At 40.2% G+C, this 18,063-nt stretch overlaps 1 protein-coding gene across 5 annotated transcripts in view; it reads left to right on the plus strand.

Moving 5' to 3' along the window:
- LOC307017603 (connector enhancer of kinase suppressor of ras 2-like) overlaps positions 1 to 18,063 on the plus strand; it is a 38,116-nt gene that overhangs the window by 15,271 nt on the left and 4,782 nt on the right. For 2 of the 5 annotated variants that reach the window (XM_079647225.1, XM_079647222.1), the window contains exons 4-18: positions 222 to 327; positions 3,862 to 3,903; positions 3,999 to 4,118; positions 6,472 to 6,531; positions 6,681 to 6,749; positions 9,764 to 9,910; positions 11,863 to 11,996; positions 13,213 to 13,418; positions 13,587 to 13,676; positions 15,342 to 15,532; positions 15,652 to 15,700; positions 15,829 to 16,007; positions 16,115 to 16,188; positions 17,109 to 17,180; positions 17,399 to 17,466. In XM_079647225.1, the coding sequence (XP_079503351.1) occupies positions 222 to 327; positions 3,862 to 3,903; positions 3,999 to 4,118; positions 6,472 to 6,531; positions 6,681 to 6,749; positions 9,764 to 9,910; positions 11,863 to 11,996; positions 13,213 to 13,418; positions 13,587 to 13,676; positions 15,342 to 15,532; positions 15,652 to 15,700; positions 15,829 to 16,007; positions 16,115 to 16,188; positions 17,109 to 17,180; positions 17,399 to 17,466 (1,607 nt within the window). The remainder of the gene's footprint in view (positions 1 to 221; positions 328 to 3,861; positions 3,904 to 3,998; positions 4,119 to 6,471; positions 6,532 to 6,680; positions 6,750 to 9,763; positions 9,911 to 11,862; positions 11,997 to 13,212; positions 13,419 to 13,586; positions 13,677 to 15,341; positions 15,533 to 15,651; positions 15,701 to 15,828; positions 16,008 to 16,114; positions 16,189 to 17,108; positions 17,181 to 17,398; positions 17,467 to 18,063) is intronic. The other 3 variants (XM_079647223.1, XM_079647224.1, XM_079647226.1) reach the window with 3 other exon arrangements.

Raw genomic sequence — 18,063 nt, forward strand, 5'->3', positions numbered from 1 at the left:
TAAACTGTAGATATTGGTCAAAGTATCACTAATATTATTCTCATAAATCAGACTTTAAATGAGTAAGAAAAAACCTCCAAAATGTGGATGAGAATGAAGCAGTCATAAGGCCTGTGTATTTGTATGCGTGCTGATGTTCACCGTTGCGTGTTTGGAAATGTTCCCTCAGATTTACCAATGATTTAGTCTCAGAGGAAGAATGATCTAATGGTTCATTCCAGATGCTCGTTCTTTTTCAGATCTCCGTTTGCTGCAGTTGCAGATTACTCTGTGACCAGGAACAACGTGATCCAGCTTTGTCTGGAGCTCACTACAATTGTGCAACAGGTAAATATATGATGTAATATAATACTGTTATGCAACTCAACTTTTTTTAAATTCAATTTGAGATTAAAAAACCTCCCATAGACAAGACTAAACTGATTCCCCACATGAGTATCATAGTAATGCCAAAGTGCTGGTTTTTAGAAGCTTCAGTCAAGTGTGGGTACCACTTTACAATAAGACTACCCTTATAAAGGGTTTATGAATAGTTTGTAATTCATTTATTAATTAGGTTGTGAACACTTTATACATCATTAATAAGCTTTTATAAGACATAAGATAAACAGGGCAACTGTTACTGGTTACTTGCCAAATAGTGAGCCCACATTTATCTGTACTGCTAAGCCTTATATTGGCTACCTAGCTTACTTGGCATCTGCATCTTGGTATCTGTTGCTCACTGAGTTGATTCCCTCCCTTCCATCTTGATGTTTCTTGGCATCTCTTATGGCCATGTATGAATGAGTTACTAACATTTATAATTGGTAAAAGGGAGCTTTACTGTAAAGTGTGAAACACATCACCATTTATTAATGAGTTACTACCATTTATAATTGGTAAAAGGGAGCCTTGCAAATGCAAAGTAAGATGCAAAAGAGCCAAGCAAAATATTTTATTCACACATGAAGAACATTAGGACATAAAGTAATGACTGTTGTTTATGACTGATACACATATTTAAACATAAAAGCTTTTCTCAGAGATAAATTAAAGACTTGGTAAGACATAATGGTACTCAGACTGGAAAGGCTTTGTGTATATTCTTGAACAAGCATCCAAGCAGTCCATCAGAGGAGCAGAGCCAAGCCAAGATGACCATTCAAGAACCTTGAGGTGTTCCTCCAACAAACTCTCTGTACGGTTTCCTCTCAGTCTACGGACATGTCCTTTGAGGGTCGACCAAGCTCTTTCATTATGTTGGGTATGACTGCCAGTCTGGGGGTTCACAAACCACCTGCTGTGCTTTATGGTGTAGTGGTTGCACCCCATGTAACTCATCACTCTCCTGTATGCCCTCCACTCATCAGTCATGATGCTACTTCCTGACTTAACATGCCGTCTAATCAGAGGGACAAGGTGGCATCTTGATCGTTTCTCCACTAGTTTCAACACTAGTCTCCGCCTTTTGCCTTTAACTCCCATCATTCCAAAGACCCATTTCTTCCTTCTCCAGGTATGCCCAAAGCGTCCACGTGCATATTAACAAACAATAAATCATAACATCATCTTAGTTAACAACAAAATGTACGCAAATTACAGTAAAAATGGTTGCACATCATGTTTCAAAATGCCCTACTTGTTTATTAGGTGCATTGTATAACATAAGTTAAGGATAATTATACAGTAATGGTCCATATTGATTTTCTTTATTTTTTTTATTCTCTTTTACAAGAAAGCCCAGTCTATAACTGCCGCACATAGGAACTGGTTACAGTACCTTCTCCCAGACACAAATACTCAAATAAGTATCAGCATTGGTGTTACCAATGCTTACTATTTATTTGATACCAATTTGGTAATACAATTAATAAAAATAACAAGTTTTGGGTTCGTTTTTCAGATATGAACTGTGACGTTAACGTGTAAGCTCAATAATGAACTCCAGCTCAACCAACCATATTGTAATATCTAAGTAATCATCTTGAAATATGACATTCATATTTGTAATATACACACATCTTATTGTGAGGTTAATTTCACATACACTAGGCCGCTCTTCAACACTACTTTGACGTTAGCTTGTCTACATAATCGATCATAGCAAATTTTAATTAACCTTATCAATGCATAAAGTTACCTACCAAATAAAATATCTCTCTAACTTACAAAGTTGACCTCATGTTACCAACCTCAAACAAAAGCTGTTTGTTCTACAGTATTATCCCACTTAATGCTTAACACTTCTCTATTACGTTTTAACTTGGAGGCTACGATTAGCATCGTTAGCAGAGATGTAGCTACCACTTGCTTACATGCTAACCCAAGCCTTAACATTCATTAACGTTAGCTGACTAAAAACATAAGGAACACATAAATAAAGTACTCAAATTTCACTTACCGTAAAACTGCATTCATGCACCGCCTGTTTTAAACGTGGAGCGAGTCACAATAGTCCGATATAAGCATGAAGAATAGTCCACAAGGCACCAGCACAACAAACACGGCAGAGTTCAAGTTATGTTCCCCGGATGAGTTGAGCAGGCAGAGCCCCTGTAGCATCACGGAGATGCTAACAGAGCAGAAAGCTAACAGCAGCAGACCTGTCACTCAATGTGACCACGCCCTAATTTATGCATAACTTTAAATCTTAATATAACTTAAACACATTATAAATGTTAGTAACTCATTAATAAATGCTGATTTTTTTTAACACTTTACAAGGCTCCCTTTTGGCAGTTATAAATTTTAGTAACTCATAAATAAATGGTCATAAAGAGATTCCAAGAAACATCAAGATGGAAGGGGGGAATCAACTCAGTGAACAACAGATACCAAGGATGCTGGCTGATGAAAAAGACGAAGTAAGCTAGGTAGCCAATATAAGGCTTAGCAGTACAGATAAATGTGGGCTCACTATTTGGCAAGCAACCGGTCACAGTTGCCCTGTTTATCTCATGTCTTATAAAAGCTTATTAATGATTTATAAAGTGTTCACAACCCAATTAATAAATGAATTACAAACTATTCATAAACCCTTAAATAAGGGTAGTCTTATTGTAAAGTGGTACCCACACTTTAGGGGTTTGCTGGCTGATGAAGAAGACGAAGTAAGCTAGGTAGCCAATATAAGGCTTAGTCATCTTGCCAAATAGTGAGCCTGTGTTGATGTATGAAAACTGGTTTATAAATGGTTGAACAATTGATAAATTGATGCAGATAAACTAAAGAAATGTCTCACTTAATGACTTCAGGTCAGATAACCATGGATGTAAATGTGAACTTTATTCTGTTTATGCACAAATATTCTGGTTTACATAGATTACTAGATTACATATTTAAGATAAGATAAACCCCTATTGATCCCCGTAGGGAAATTCAGGTGTCTCAGCAAAACAAAAAGGCATTGCAGATCACATGAAATGTTACAATTGATCACATGTTTTATTACTGGTACATCTGTATTCGGCCTAAACATGATGATCCCTTTGCAACCCTCCAGAATCTGTTAATAATGACCCAAGTGATGTTTAATTGGTTTTAGGACGGTCTCTGTGGATGAGAATGTTTATATCAAGTTAAAAGCAAAATGTAAATAGGAAAAATTGCAGGTGGGAGTGAAATAGGGTGATAGGGAGAGAGTTGAAGGCTGAGAGAGGAAGACTAGCAGAGAGAGAAAGAGAGAGAGAGAGAGAGGCATGCCTCCGCAATGATGATTCATTTGTTTTGTGTTTGTGCATGTCTGTGTGGGAGTGTTGGGGGTTATAGGTGCCAAGCTGCTCGGTTTTTGCTTAAAACCACCTACAGCAAAAAATGCCAATAATAACCCAATTTTGACACATTCTCTGGAGGTAACAGTGCTCTTTGAATGTTCCCCAGGAATGCTCTGTGTACGAAACCGAAAACAAAATCCTGCATGTGGTGAGTCTCTGACTTTATTACACTGGATCCGATGTAAATACATATCTAATGCCCGTTCTTTAAGGTTTTACTCATCCCTTATATGCCCTCCCCAGTGTAAAACTCTGTCAGAAGTGTGCGACCAGATTATCGCTCTGTCCTCGGATCCCATGGTGTCCCAGGCTGCACATCTGGAGGTCGTGCAGCTAGCCAACATAAAATCTACTGAAGGACTGGTAAGGCTATCCCCGTCAGACTCAGACAGATCACCCCAAAATAGTACATATTTTCGTTTTACAAGTAGTGCTATTTAGTCATCTAAATTGATATGAGTTGCCATTTGTGAGCTGTTTCTTGTAGGAGCTATTTATTTTCTTTTTGAACTACACTCGCCAACGAGTAAGCATTAATGAGTGGATGCACGCTTCCTTTTGCACGGTGATACGGTTTCTGATCGCCATTAAATTCCATTAGCAGAAAGGCAAATACCTCTAACATTTGGCTACCCGTGCCCAAAAAAGAGTGATTTATAAATAGATACAGGTAAGAAGAAACCACAAGGTGTAATTACCATGCTGAGTTCCTAATTGACCATCCTACCCATTTGAGGATGCTCTATTTTAAATACCAGCCTGACAAATTAAAGGAAAATTGCAAGAAATAAATTGCAGTAATCACAACAATGTAACAATCGTACAAACCCAATACCCTACCACACATGTGGTACGTGCCTATTCAATTATTATCTTTATTACACTTGAGTACGCTTTTATTAAATTGTTAAATTGTTTTTCAGGTTTGATGAAATGAACACAGGCAAAAGCTACCAAAACAGTAAAGTACATACTACTAATAATGATGGATGGTGGAAAAACTAATCACAGAAATGGAAACAGCATGAGTTTGATTCAAATATGGCAGGTGCAAATGATCCTGCAGCATGCATCTCACTCACTGCAAACATAAACAATTCAGTTGCTCAATCACTAATACTAACCTTGCCTGATTTGATTCTGCCAGCTTTATCAGAGTTTGTAAACCTCTACAATTTTGGCAACATGGAGCACACAGGCTAAGTTGGTTGAACTAAATTGTAAAGAATGAAAGAAAAATATTTGTTGATATACTTCTAAATATAACAAGTCATGCAAATACTTTTGGTTTTGTTGCACATGTTTTGAGGGATCTGAAATATTAGACGAGATATAGAAGACATCTTAACTCCACATTTTCTTGGGTTAATAAGAGCCCTTGCTGTTCACGATTTTCATCCAAATGATTCGTTGTAGCATTTAACGTTTAAAAACGAGAGAGTAATGAAAAAAGACATAAAGAAGATGCTCTGCTTTACTGTCCAGTGTCAAATTAAGCTCACTGTAGCCGTCCTAAAACTAGGTTTTTCCTGAGCTTGTGGGCATATGAGTCAGGTGATAAAATTCAACATAGAAAACATGTGGTGAAGGTTAAAATGAACAAAATAGAAAATGCTTAAATTAGTAATTGCATGCAACTCATGACGAATACACTCATTCTGGGGACAAACATAGGCTCTGTATTTAGTGGCAGGGACATCTCTTTTTCCCACCACATTATAACAATATAAGCTCGTGGTTGGACTCCATCTTCCCACTGACCTATACTCAGGCACGAGCGCCCTGCTCTGGGCCACAATAAAAGCCCCACTCCCACACAAACGCTAGCAGGGGGCATGGATGTTCTCTCATCCGTTCAGTGAAACCTGAACACAAGTGGCCTAAAAATAAACCTCTTACACTCATCTTGAAGACTGGCATGCTGCTTCTGTGTATCTGTGTGAGAGTGTACATGTTTACTCATGCACATCTGTGTGCGAATGTGTGTCCGGGTGTGTGTTTGTATGATTGTGAGTATGCCTTTTAGACCCCTTTTAGTGGAAACTTTTAGCTCTTATACAGACAACCGTATGTGCAGAAAAAGAATCCTCCATGTTTGATTCAGTCTGCTTTAAAAAGCTTTGAGTGGATTCACTACAAATCATATTGTGCCTTTTTATGTTTGAAAATATTATTTAAAGGTGGGGTAGGTAAGTTTGAGAAACCGGCTCGAGATACACTTTTTGTTATATTCCATGGAATGCTCTTAACATCCCAATATCAATGAATATCTTAAGTGCTTTGACAAAAAGTCCATAAAAAAATGTCATCTGTGGAAGCCGTGGTACTGTAAAAAGCACGACCAATGATTTTAGCCGGCCCGGCTAAAGTAACTGGTGGCAGATTTTTTCTGGTTGTGTATTTTCAAATTCTAGCACACTGGAGCCGGTTTACCTACCTCCCCCACCTTTAAGAACCTTTCTTTTGTCATTTTAACATTTGCAAAGCCAAGCTCAGTAAAACAGTTTTGACTTGCACTGCAGCTTAATATATATATTTTTTAAATAATTGAGACAAATCAAAACTCCTACTCCTTTCTTGCACTACGAGCAGATTAACACAAATGGATTGCAATAGCCCTGGTTTGTTCTGCAAATGGCTGCAAATGCATTTTGTTAAAAGAGCCTTAAGTTTGCTTTGTGATGTAATCATTTATATTCTTGCTTTCTTCCCTCAGGGCATGTATATCAAATCAACATATGATGGTTTGCATGTAATCACCGGGACAACAGAAGGAGTAAGTACAAGCCTCTTTGTGTTCTTGGCCTCATTGCCCATTCACTTGTAGTTTAATTTGTGGAGTGAGGTGTGTCACTTATGGTGGTGTCACAGTAAGCTGTGCCGTGAAATGGAGCTGCAGTAAATGACTCTCTGTCTGTCCATCAGTCTCTGGCTGACCGCTGCAAGAAAATCCATGCTGGAGATGAAGTCATTCAGGTCAATCTTCAAACAGTGGTAAGGCCATTATTTATTTGATGTGTTTATTATATTTACTGCCTAAATTATGTCCATTTTGCATTTGAAGATTGTTTATCCAAATACCATTTTGTTTAATACCATAACATTTCAATTAACTGACTCTTTTATCAGTCAATGAGGATACAAACTCGGCATAGCAAGAATCAAGCAAGTACATTCACTTTAAATAAGCCAAACCTTTTAAGTGCTATAAAAAAAAATATATATATTTTTGCATAATATGCTTGTTTTGTAAAGAACCTGCCTCAGATTGTGTGTATGCAGTTGCAGAACATCCACAGTTAGCTCTTCTCGAGCGGTTCCTGTATAAGTGGATGGCTGTAGTGCCTCTTATAGGTCGTTTTGTAGGATGCGGATATTTATCTCTGGTTAAATGTGTTTATTTGCCCGTTGGAGGGTCCGATGGATGGTCAGTTGAAATCATTGAACTTGTGATTACATGACCACATGAGTCCATTGAGAGGTACCTGCTTAGGGCCCTTAAAAAACCCCAGACAGAACACTGTAGTAACGTTTAACCTCCCAGATACCCATGAGGCACTTACACAGTTGTATTTACCATTAATTACACCCCTCCTCAGGACCTGGTGGCTGTGTGTAGACTGTGCTTCTTTGACATTCCTCAACATTTGAAATAGTTTGGTTGCTCCTATTAGAGAGGGACAACTTTCAAACAGTTCATTTTAAGCACATTTTTTGGTGCATTTGTTTTAAATGTAGTTTTGTTTATATAAGATACATAGTAGAGACATAACAGGAAGACAAAAGTGAAGACTGATGGGGAATGACATGCAACAAAGGTCCTTTGCTGGGGATGTTGCAATTCATTGTTGTACATAGCATTGTACAAATTCAGTGGAAATGAAAGCTTTTGGTGGCGCACTATTTAAATACTGCAGCCTTTGTCTGAAATAATTGCTACTTGTGTGTGCAACAGCAAGACGAATGATAATTACAAAGCTCAAGTCAGGTTCATTTCAGTCAGTCAACTCACCCACTGAATGCAGCCATTTCTACAAAGAACAAGTGCAAATGCAGAGTTGAAATTGGTGTCAAGACTCTTTCATCTCATTGAAGCGCAGTTTGAAGGCTGACTAAAGCAAGAGTGCGGAGGTGTTGTTGCATTCTCCTCATGGGGAACCAAAAGATTTACACTGGATCCCAACGGACCTTTCCATTGCAGATTACTTAAACTGTCATAGCAGGAAAAGCACAGGTGTAATTAATTACGTTAATGATGAGTCAGAAGGCTCGACTTGCACAAAACCAGTCATGATTTATGTTATTCATCTTTGATTGGCAGCAGCTTTCCAACTCCGCAGCTTCACTGACATCAGTTGTCTTGTATCATCTAATATTTATTCATGTTTGTTACTTATGTATTAACTATGCAGTGAGGGTTATATTGTTGTACTTGCTGTATGTTGTTATATTCGGTGATAGGTGTTGGTGAAGAAAAGATGTCGTGCTGCAGAATTGAGCAGCAGCTGAGTGAGTTTGAAAGTTTAAGTGGTCGATGATGGCAATATGAAAACTGAGTAGACGTGTCCGTCACATCACAAATGCACTGTCACTCATAATGACGGCCATAACCAGCTTTAACATTATTAATACATTTAATATACTGTGGTCTAAAGTTCAGAACACATTCCTGGTGTTTAATTGTTTCTAAACATCCCATTAGTGGGAGGCATTAGTTAGGATGAAACATTTGGAGAAACAAGTTGACACTGTTTTGAACTAGACGTGTTTGTTGTGGGAGGCAGTCTAAGAACGATCATGAGAAGCAATGAGTGCTGAGGTAAGGAGTTGCATCAACCAAAGGAAAGTAATGAAGGAAAAACTCCTCCCAGGCAAAAGCTGCCTTTTGATTAACACTCAAAGTGTATTATCTCATGTTGAATAAGCTATTGGGCACATGATTGAAAGGCTGTAAAAAAAAGAATTAAGACTGCATGTCAGACATAAATAACTCTAGGCAGCAAAAATAGATTGAATTTCTGGTGCAGGTCAATAAATGAGGAGGGCTTCAGACACAAAAGGATGGTAAATCTTGACACTGCAGTGTTAAAAAAAAATCCCAGAAAGGAGATTAAAGAAGGAAAACCATTGGGATGACGGTTTATGTGAAACACGTTTTGAAGAATAAAAAGCATTTACCAAGGCAAATCAGTAGATATTTGAAAAAAAGAAGAAGCTAAAAATCATGATTACTGATTCAATAAACACATTTTATATGGTCTGACACAGCATTTCTTATCGTAGAAGCTGCCTTTGAGTATCAAAGTGTCTGTTTCAGCCTGTCGGTATATTTTAATGCACTTTCTGTGTGAAGATTTTTTGTGTAGTGGTTGCCAAGGTGAAAAATGACTTGGAAAGGAACAAAGTGATTGCTAGGCCAGTGCCCGGTTTCTCAGGCTGCTCTGAACACATAAAATGTACTGAGACTCGGAGCAGTCAGCCAAGCAAGAGAGGATATTTTCTTCACCAAACTGAACCTGGCATATTTGGTTCAGCTGCAGACCGTGTTTCTCTGGGCGAGATGTTTTTGTGCCAAATGTCATAAAAACTGGGCTAAAGACTATTTACAAGACATGCAGCTGTACATAACATCGGGTTTACCACTTCATCACAACGCCTGCAGGCGGATAATACGGGAGGTGTACAAGATGCCCTTCAGCACACCACTCTGCATTTCAAAACCTCATCATCAAACTCAGAGGCTGTGCTGCAGTTTACAACCATCAAGATCTTGTCTATTATTAAAATAACGACCACAACAGCATGAAAGTAGGCTGGGCATAACAAAAGGCTATCCAAGACATGTGTGAAGGGAAACTTTTTGACACCTAAGTATTTCAAATGGCAACTGGAGTGGATGTACATTGAATCCCTGTACTAGTCACCTACTGGATGTTCATGTTAAAGCTTGAGTCAGGGGAATGCCTGTGTGTCGAGAAATCACTCATCACATGATTGTTGTTTGCTAGGTGGGCTGGCAGCTGAAGAACTTGGTGAACTTACTGCGTGGGGACCCTGCAGGTGTCACCCTGACGCTGAAGAAACGCCCACAGAGCACGCTCACATCGACCCCTGCGCTGCTCAAGAACATGAGATGGAAACCATTGGCCCTGCAAGTATGATGACCACTTTCACCCTCCACAGATATGTTTGTGCATGCCTGTTGGTGTGTCAATATGTACTTGTATGTGTATATCTCTGTATTTCGGTCTGTTAAAAAAACAAGACCCCAAAGACTCTGGACATTAGACATAGCAAAAGATCAAGTTTTAATAGTACAAAGTGAAGATTGGGTTCAAAGAAAACATGACCCGTGTTGGATCTGACCTCCGTTTTTTTGCTCTATTTCATCCCCTTTCTTTCCCTTTCTTCTCTTGGGACTGTTCTAAATAAAGAGACAAAAACAAAATAATTATCTTTTAAAAAAATAAATAAAAATGAGAGCGAGAGCGAGACACTTCTGGCAGAAGCATGTGTTGTCATGCAGTGGTCCATTTCTTTTGGACTATTTTGCTCCTGTCATTTTCAGAGTGGAAGGAAAACATCAATTTTATTCTGACAATTTGCATCACTGAGCCAGAACAGTTTTCTACTGAAGGATTTGTTCTTCTATTATTTAAAATAATGCCTTATTTTCCTATTCAAACAGGACATTTAAAAAACCTGATAAACAAAAATTATTATCAAAATGCAAGTAATTAACTTGGGACGTTTCATAGTGTCCATTTTTTACGCTATTCTACTGTAGAGTCTCTTCTTTACTACCACTTTGACAATAGGGTGCAATCAATTATTTTAACAAAATGATCCCTAAATCTTAAATTAGCTTTGTAAAACAAATCCTTTTCAGAGAGTTAATTGTTGCCATGGGTTTTGTACTGAATTGCCCAGGTATTCTTTTTAAAGGTTCCACTTCCTTTATGTAGCACTACCTGCTACTAATTGGTTGGAGTTTCCAGTATAAGTCATTCACAATGTGACATTTCAGGCCTCAGTGGCATCTGTTGTCCTACTTCGGCCAAACAAAGCACATTTTTAGGACCGTGCGACTGAGCCAGAATGGGTGGAAATGAGAGGGCTGCGTATTAATGGAGCCCAGCCTTTCTTTGAGTCCTAGGCCAGAGAAAATGTTTTCTCCCCCCTGAGGCCCAGAAGCTCTGTCCTGCTCAGCCTCCTCCCCCTTCACTACACATCCTCATTCTTCTTCTCCACCTAAATCAAATTTGCTCTCCTTCTGGTATTTTTTAAAGGACAGAAAGGGTGGGGGTGGCATCATAGAAACTAATGTGTTCTGCTCTGCAATGTGACTAAAATTAACAATGTCAAGGTAGTCTGTTAAGTTATTGAAAAGAACATTGTGTGCTGTAGAAGCCCTGCTGTAGCTCTAACGCACATAATGGTCTAATGATGGAGCACATCTCCCGTTAATACATTGCTGATATTAGTCAGCTGTGAGTTACGCAACATATTTGCATAGTTTGAGCAGTGACACATTAGTATTCTACTCTTGTAAGAGTCTCAGTTCTTACTCATTTAATAAGCTCTAAAGTGTTTTTTGTAGAAGTTCATGTTTTATCACTGCACAACAGGCTTCTTATGATTTGATTACAATTCACCGAAGTGAAGTTGCTGATATAATCATATCATAAATGTAGCTCAAAGATAATAAATATTTAGTTTTAAAGGCATCGTGTATAAACTAGGAACATGAACATGAGCTGTTTAACAGATTATGTAGGCTACGACCAGATTTTCCTTGACCTGAATGAGAATGGCGATTAGACTGCGCACTCACCCGTCTTCTTGTGTGCACTCGTTAGAAGTGGAGCATCAGAAAACGTACAGTACACGACTCATTTCACGGTTGAGAAGCTCAGCAACACAGTGTGAAGCGAACAAATGGTCCCTGACTGACAAACTGACTGGACTGCGGTGAACTCCAAATGTTCTATGTGTTAATTTTTGTAACTGTTCCTCTCTCGCTCTCTCTCTCTCTGTCGGCCTGTCCCTCTCTCTTTTGCTCATGCTCACACATAACAAACACACACACACATTCACTCAAACACAGCCAATCTTCCCTCAGAGCCCCAGCAGCAGCGTCGCCACCCCCACCAGCACTTTAAGTACTCCATCCAGGAGGAGTAGCTGTGCCCTGCAGGACCTCTTCATCCCCCCTCCCCCCGCAGAACCCTACACCCCCAGGTGAACTCACACTTACACAAACAAAACATATAGACGTGCCTGCATTACTAAATAACTGCTGAGTTTTTTTATTATTGAAAGTCCGATGGAGCAGTCTTTTTAGTTTATCCATTAGTGGCATTTTTATTTAATTTTACAACAGAACCAATGAACTTAGGACTAATGGCCACAGATATGAATAAGTTGGAAAGTATAAGGACACATTGTTGCTTTGTTCTTTGTGCTTTGTTCTTTTCCTGGGCTTTGTTGACCACAACAGATAAACTGTACAGAATATTGCCAGATTCAACATTTTAACGAAAAAACTTGACTGTTTTTGACACTACTTCAGCCCCCTTTTCACCGAGGGCCACATACAGAAAAATATACGAAGGGCTGGGCCACTCACTAGAGGTATATTGCGTCATAAGTTCAGTAATAAGTTGGCAAAATCAATCAAATGTAGGTAAATGATGCTTGTGAGTGTTGGCAGCTCATCCCTTAAAACAGAAGCCTATGATAGATTATAATAAGGAGAAATAGGAAGGGTGTCAGTGTTTTCCATTGCCATTTTGACGTATATTACCTATGTCAATAATTTTCTGTTTTTGTAGTGTATTTGTCTTTTGTAGAGATTTTTCATTTATTCTTTACATATAAAATCTCGCCTAAAATCTTGTCTAGGGCAGCAAATTGGCTAGAACCGGTCCTGGTACTAGGCCTCAGGAGCCTTTCTTGTGCTGGCAGACACATAGAAACAAATTGGCGGGGCACACTTTGCACGCGCACACACTGAAAGATTCCACACGCTCACATTATGCTGGGCCCACGTGCCTTAGCACCGCTGCTATGACTAGGGGAAACAGTGGTTTGAAGCTTGTTGCAAATAAGTCATTGGGCTTTTTTCTTATCAACGAAGATATGTTAGAAAATGTTTCCAACTTTAATTGAATGAATTTATTTGAAAAGTGGTCTTATTAACACATGAATATTACTGTGTAATATATTTTTACATTCATATTTAAGAAGTCCAATATAAGACAAGCACAAGCTCCATTTGTGGGCCATACTCCATTATACTTTTTTAATTTACTGAGGGCCGACTCAAAATGGTCCGCGGGCCGCATTTGGCCCCCGGGCGGTAGTTTGGGCACCCCTGCTCTACATGCTACAGATGTTGGTTCTTATTATCAATATCTTCACTGGCATTAAATGTATTTCCTCTCCATTGCCTCAGAGATGACAAGGGAAATCTGTCCGAGGAAGATCCTCAATCGGACGTGGTCCATGTCGCCGAGGGATCTGAGTCACCAAACTCCTATCTGGACCAGGAGTGTCGGCGGCGATTTCCTCTGGTGGAGGAAGATGCTATACTGTACTGTTACGAGTACGACCAGAACCAAGAGGCTTCATTGGCCCGCAGGGGAAGCACGCCCACCTATGGTAAGACCTCGGCCTCGTCTGAAGCCTCGCTGCTATGATTGTGAGAGCCGACAGCTCAGAGCCCTGCGAATGTGACGCTTTTGAGATGTTTATGAGACGTCTGCAGCTGTTTGATGTGTGTGTGGGCCGCTGTGTTATATTGACGTTCCCTGCGCCTCCTTGCTGCAGGGAGGCTCAGGCCCATCTCCATGCCGGTGGAATACAACTGGGTGGGAGACAACGAAGACCTGGCCAAGCTAAAGAGAGAGAGCAGGAGAGGTGAGTGGGAGGCAGTGGGAGAGATAAACAGAAAGGGAGGCAGAGAAAGGAGGGAGACAGAGAGGGACAGGGAGCTAAGGTGAGTGGGTGGATATCTCATAATATCCTCACCCTCTCAGATCTCTGGGCCAAGAAATAGAAGGATGAGCTGGTCTGTCAAAACCGATAACATGCTGGATATCAGTTTGTGCCTCGATCTCCTCCATGTGTTCGCAATCTACCACTGCTCCAATTTTCCCTTCCTCTCGCTCTCAGCTTTGCCGTTTCTCGCTGTTTGGATATAAAAAGTACACCGTTGCTTTGGCAACTGTAGAAATATATCCTGAGATTTGCACATTTTGTTGGTAACTGTGGGTCTAGGTGGTAAATGAGTGGGAGGAGAATGAACTGCTTTATTTCAGTCTCAAAGAAATACTTGATTGATGGTTTTGTTTCCTCTGGGGATGATGGTGATATTTTGCTCTTTTGGGCTTTCCAAAAAAAAGTGAATGTGCTATATTTATCTACAAGAGACAGTATTTGGAAGTTTTGAGGGCTTCCTGCCTGACAACAGCCTTCTTCTGTAGGTAGTCTTTTGAAACATCAGCACCTCATTTCGAAAGAGAGCTTTTCAAACTGACTGGTTTTACAGTAGATTACATCATAATTTATTGTCAGTGTTGTGACATAAACTCTTGTTATATGTGCTTTGAGTGTATTGCGAGACCAAAAATAAAATGTTGATTTGTGTGCTCACAAGGCTTATTGTTTATTAATTGTTTATAATATTGTATAAACAGTAGAACACCAGGGAAAGCCACTAAGCATTGTTACATTTATGTGTGTAAGTTTAAGGGCCATATTATGCTCATTTTCAGGTTTCATGATTGTATTGTTTACTGTGACATGTTTATATGCCTTAACGTCACAAAGGTCTTTGAGCCCACTCAGCTCTGATTGGTTAGCTTGCCGGCTCTGTTGTGATTGGTCAACCGCTTAAAGAGGTCCCTTCCCTTAGCCTATCGCGTATTGTGGCGTTGTAGCCATAGACTGTTTGTATATATAAAGGTTGCGGCACTACCCAATAGAAGTGTGATTGTTACTTACTGTCGTCACTGTGTTATGGAAGTTAACAAAGGAGTCCAATGGAGGCCTTTCAGGCTGGGGGGGAGTGTGTGGGAGAGAAATTCCCTCTGGTGGGAACTTTGGATTTTAGCCTTTGCAGACCATTTAAATGCACAACTACCTATATAACACACCACGGGAGAGAGCAACCCCAAAATATATTATAGGGCCTCTTTAAAAGATATGTATTGTCTCTGGAGAAGATTCTGATATCTATTGATAAACGCAGTTTTTTAAGGTACTGTTAATTAAATGTAAAATAAGTCAGATGTCATTTATTGCTCTTAAATTATTTTAAGAAAAAAATCAACATCCATTCTGCTCTCTAAATATAGGCATTTGCCATTGAAAGACCCATATCGGTCCACAATTAATAACAGCTCATAGTCTTGATGGAAAATCACTCTTTATTTTATTATTTATTACTCTTTATTATTGCAGCATGTTGTAATTCAAACACACTCAGTGGAACCGTATAGGCATTTTGTAGTCGATTATGACGTAAAATGTTTGTGTGTGTGTGTGTGCAGGACTGAGTGTTGCTCTGTTGTGTCCCTGCAGAGAACTCCCTGCTGCGATTTGCGAGTGAAGATAAAGCCCCGGGGGAGGGCTTCCTGCTGGGACGCAGCCTGAGTCAGAACAGGAGGAAGACTGAGCGAGGAAGCAGCCCCACCCAGTACACGCTGGTCCCCGCCCTGAAGATGGAAGTGTCCCTGTCCACATCCAGCTCCGACTCGGCCTCCCTCTACCATGTCAGTCCCCTATGTCTGAGCATTACATTTTTTTTAAATGTGTCGTAAGCTAGCATAAAAGCAGGAGCATTTAGCAGAGCTGGGATCCTCCTGTTTCATCATTCTTGTTTGCTTTGCAGGTGTTTGAGCGTTCCTCGCTGATGTCAAGGTCAAAGAAGAAGTGCAAAGGTGAGAGCATTTTGTAAGGAGATATCCTTGAGTGCTCACATGTGCTCAAGCTCAAGCACGAGCAGGTGTTTTTGGAGGAGTGTTTTCTGACACCCCCATCTGTCTTGCTCCCCTGCTGGCGCCTGCAGCAGCAAGTCCCATGTCTTCAATCAGCAAGCGGCGGATTTCCTGCAGAGACCTGGGTCAGGGCGACTGCGAGGGCTGGCTGTGGAAAAAGAAAGATGCTAAAACCTATTTTTCACAGAAGTGGAAGAAGTACTGGTTCATCCTGAAAGACACTTGTCTGTACTGGTACATGAACGAGGAGGTACAAATGATTGTCGATGATTTTTAAAGTAGAGCAATTAACAGCATTACTTGTGAATTGTTTAATAACTATGTGACACTGTGATTTTTCTCTGCTTTGCATTACAGGATGAGAAGGCAGAGGGCTTTGTCAGCCTCCCAGAGTTCAACATCGATCGTGCCACTGAGTGCAGAAGGAAGTAGTAAGTACTGATTTCCTCCTGGATACCCCAAGGATACATTTCCTTAGATTAGCTTTACGTTTAGCCGAAACATATGGCAAAAGTTAATACTAATAGATAAAAACCTTCACAAAACTGACAGCAGAGACCTCACGTTGAATTTACAATCCTACAAATGTGTTTTCAGTGCAGCGGTAACCTTGTGCAAATTGCCTCTCGGCAGGAAAAAAACTGGCATATATATTGAATAATTTGTGGGATTGACCACGCAAAACGGACAATTTACAGAGGACATCTGACTCTCAAACTGTTTGCACTTGCAAACTGTGCCAGCAGCATTTTAGTATAGTAAGACAGCAGGTGCACACATTTATGGCCTTATTATAACTGTGGATATGAGAATGTAATCGATGCAGAGGACTGAAACTACCAGTAGTACATATACGGGATTATGGAATAAAATCAGTTATTAGAGTAGAAATGTAAAACTGAATTTTGTTCTCTTATGACTTGAAAATCATGTTAAGGGTGTTGCCTTCACATATATATCTCAACCATGCCCATCAGCATCTGGCTTTCAGGATTGTGTGTGTATGCAAGGACGAGCATGCTTGATGAAACTGACTCAGACATCCCTACAGCAATTGAAAATAAGCAGAGACGTTTATTTTATGATGCAACGTCTTGCTGTTTTCGTGTCAGCCTGAATTGTTGTGTGTGTGTGTGTGTGTGTGTGTGTGTGTGTGTGTGTGTGTGTGTGTGTGTGTGTGTGTGTGTGTGTGTGTGTGTGTGTGTGTGTGTGTGTGTGTGTGTGTGGGTGTGGGTGTGTGTGTGTGTGCCCGTTTACCTCGGCAATCTTCTGTATTCATATGTTAATGAGCTATAGGTCCCCGCTCTTGTGCTTACATATGATTTAAATATACTCCTTGGTTCTCTTTCAGTGCTTTCAAGGCTTGCCATCCGAAGATAAAGACCTTCTACTTTGCGGCGGAAAATGTAGACGACATGTCCCGGTGAGTTTATGAGGCTGTGATGGTCATGCTGTAAACTCCCCCAATAATCTGCAGCCACATTCTGACCGGAAATTGAATCCCCCTACGGGTCTGCCCACTCTCCTTGAACAGAGCACTTTTGTAAGGTGATTGGTCAAACAGGGAGACACGCACACACACAAAATGCTTTATTGAATGTCAAGCTGCTGTGCGTCATGAGCGTTATTCCCCCCCTACAGGTGGCTGAGTCGTCTTAGTATGGCAGTGGCAGGATACTCCGAGCAGGAGAAAATTCGCCTGGACCAAGGTGAGATTAGTCACTGTTCACCATGCCGCAAAATATTCTCCGTCTGTCCCAGGTCTCTGGTAACAATTATATAAAACACCATGATCAAGGAATCTTATATAACTGAATGATGACGAACGCATGGATAATTATTTTGCAACTTCTTCATTTGACAAGGTTTTAATTACATATCACAGGTTCACAGCAGCATCTCAGTGCATCTGCTCAAACATGCAAACAGATTCCAGATCAGCAAATGAGGCTTTTTAACACCTCTCCCCGGTTTTAATTTCCACATCCGATCCCAGCAGATCTGCTTTGTGCTGAATATAAATGCTAATCTTAGCGGCTGAAGGCGTTCTTGTTGTTTTTGATATTCTGGTTTTCTTTGGCCCCTCACAAATGGACAGGACATGATGTAACCAAGCCCTTGTGCTCTATTTTGAGGAGCCTACGTAGAAACCCTGCAAATGTGGGCGGGTGAGATCAGGTCTGTCTTTGGTTTCATGAAGAGGGGGGCTTTTTCCTTCCCAGAAATGTTACTAAATTAGAGCCTAGCCACCTCCAGAAGTTCTCACATCTTAGATTCATCCTTCTCCATATATAGCCTCAACGGTA

The sequence above is a fragment of the Notothenia rossii genome (assembly GCF_949606895.1).
Source record: "Notothenia rossii genome assembly, chromosome: 9".
Lineage (NCBI taxonomy): Eukaryota > Metazoa > Chordata > Actinopteri > Perciformes > Nototheniidae > Notothenia > Notothenia rossii.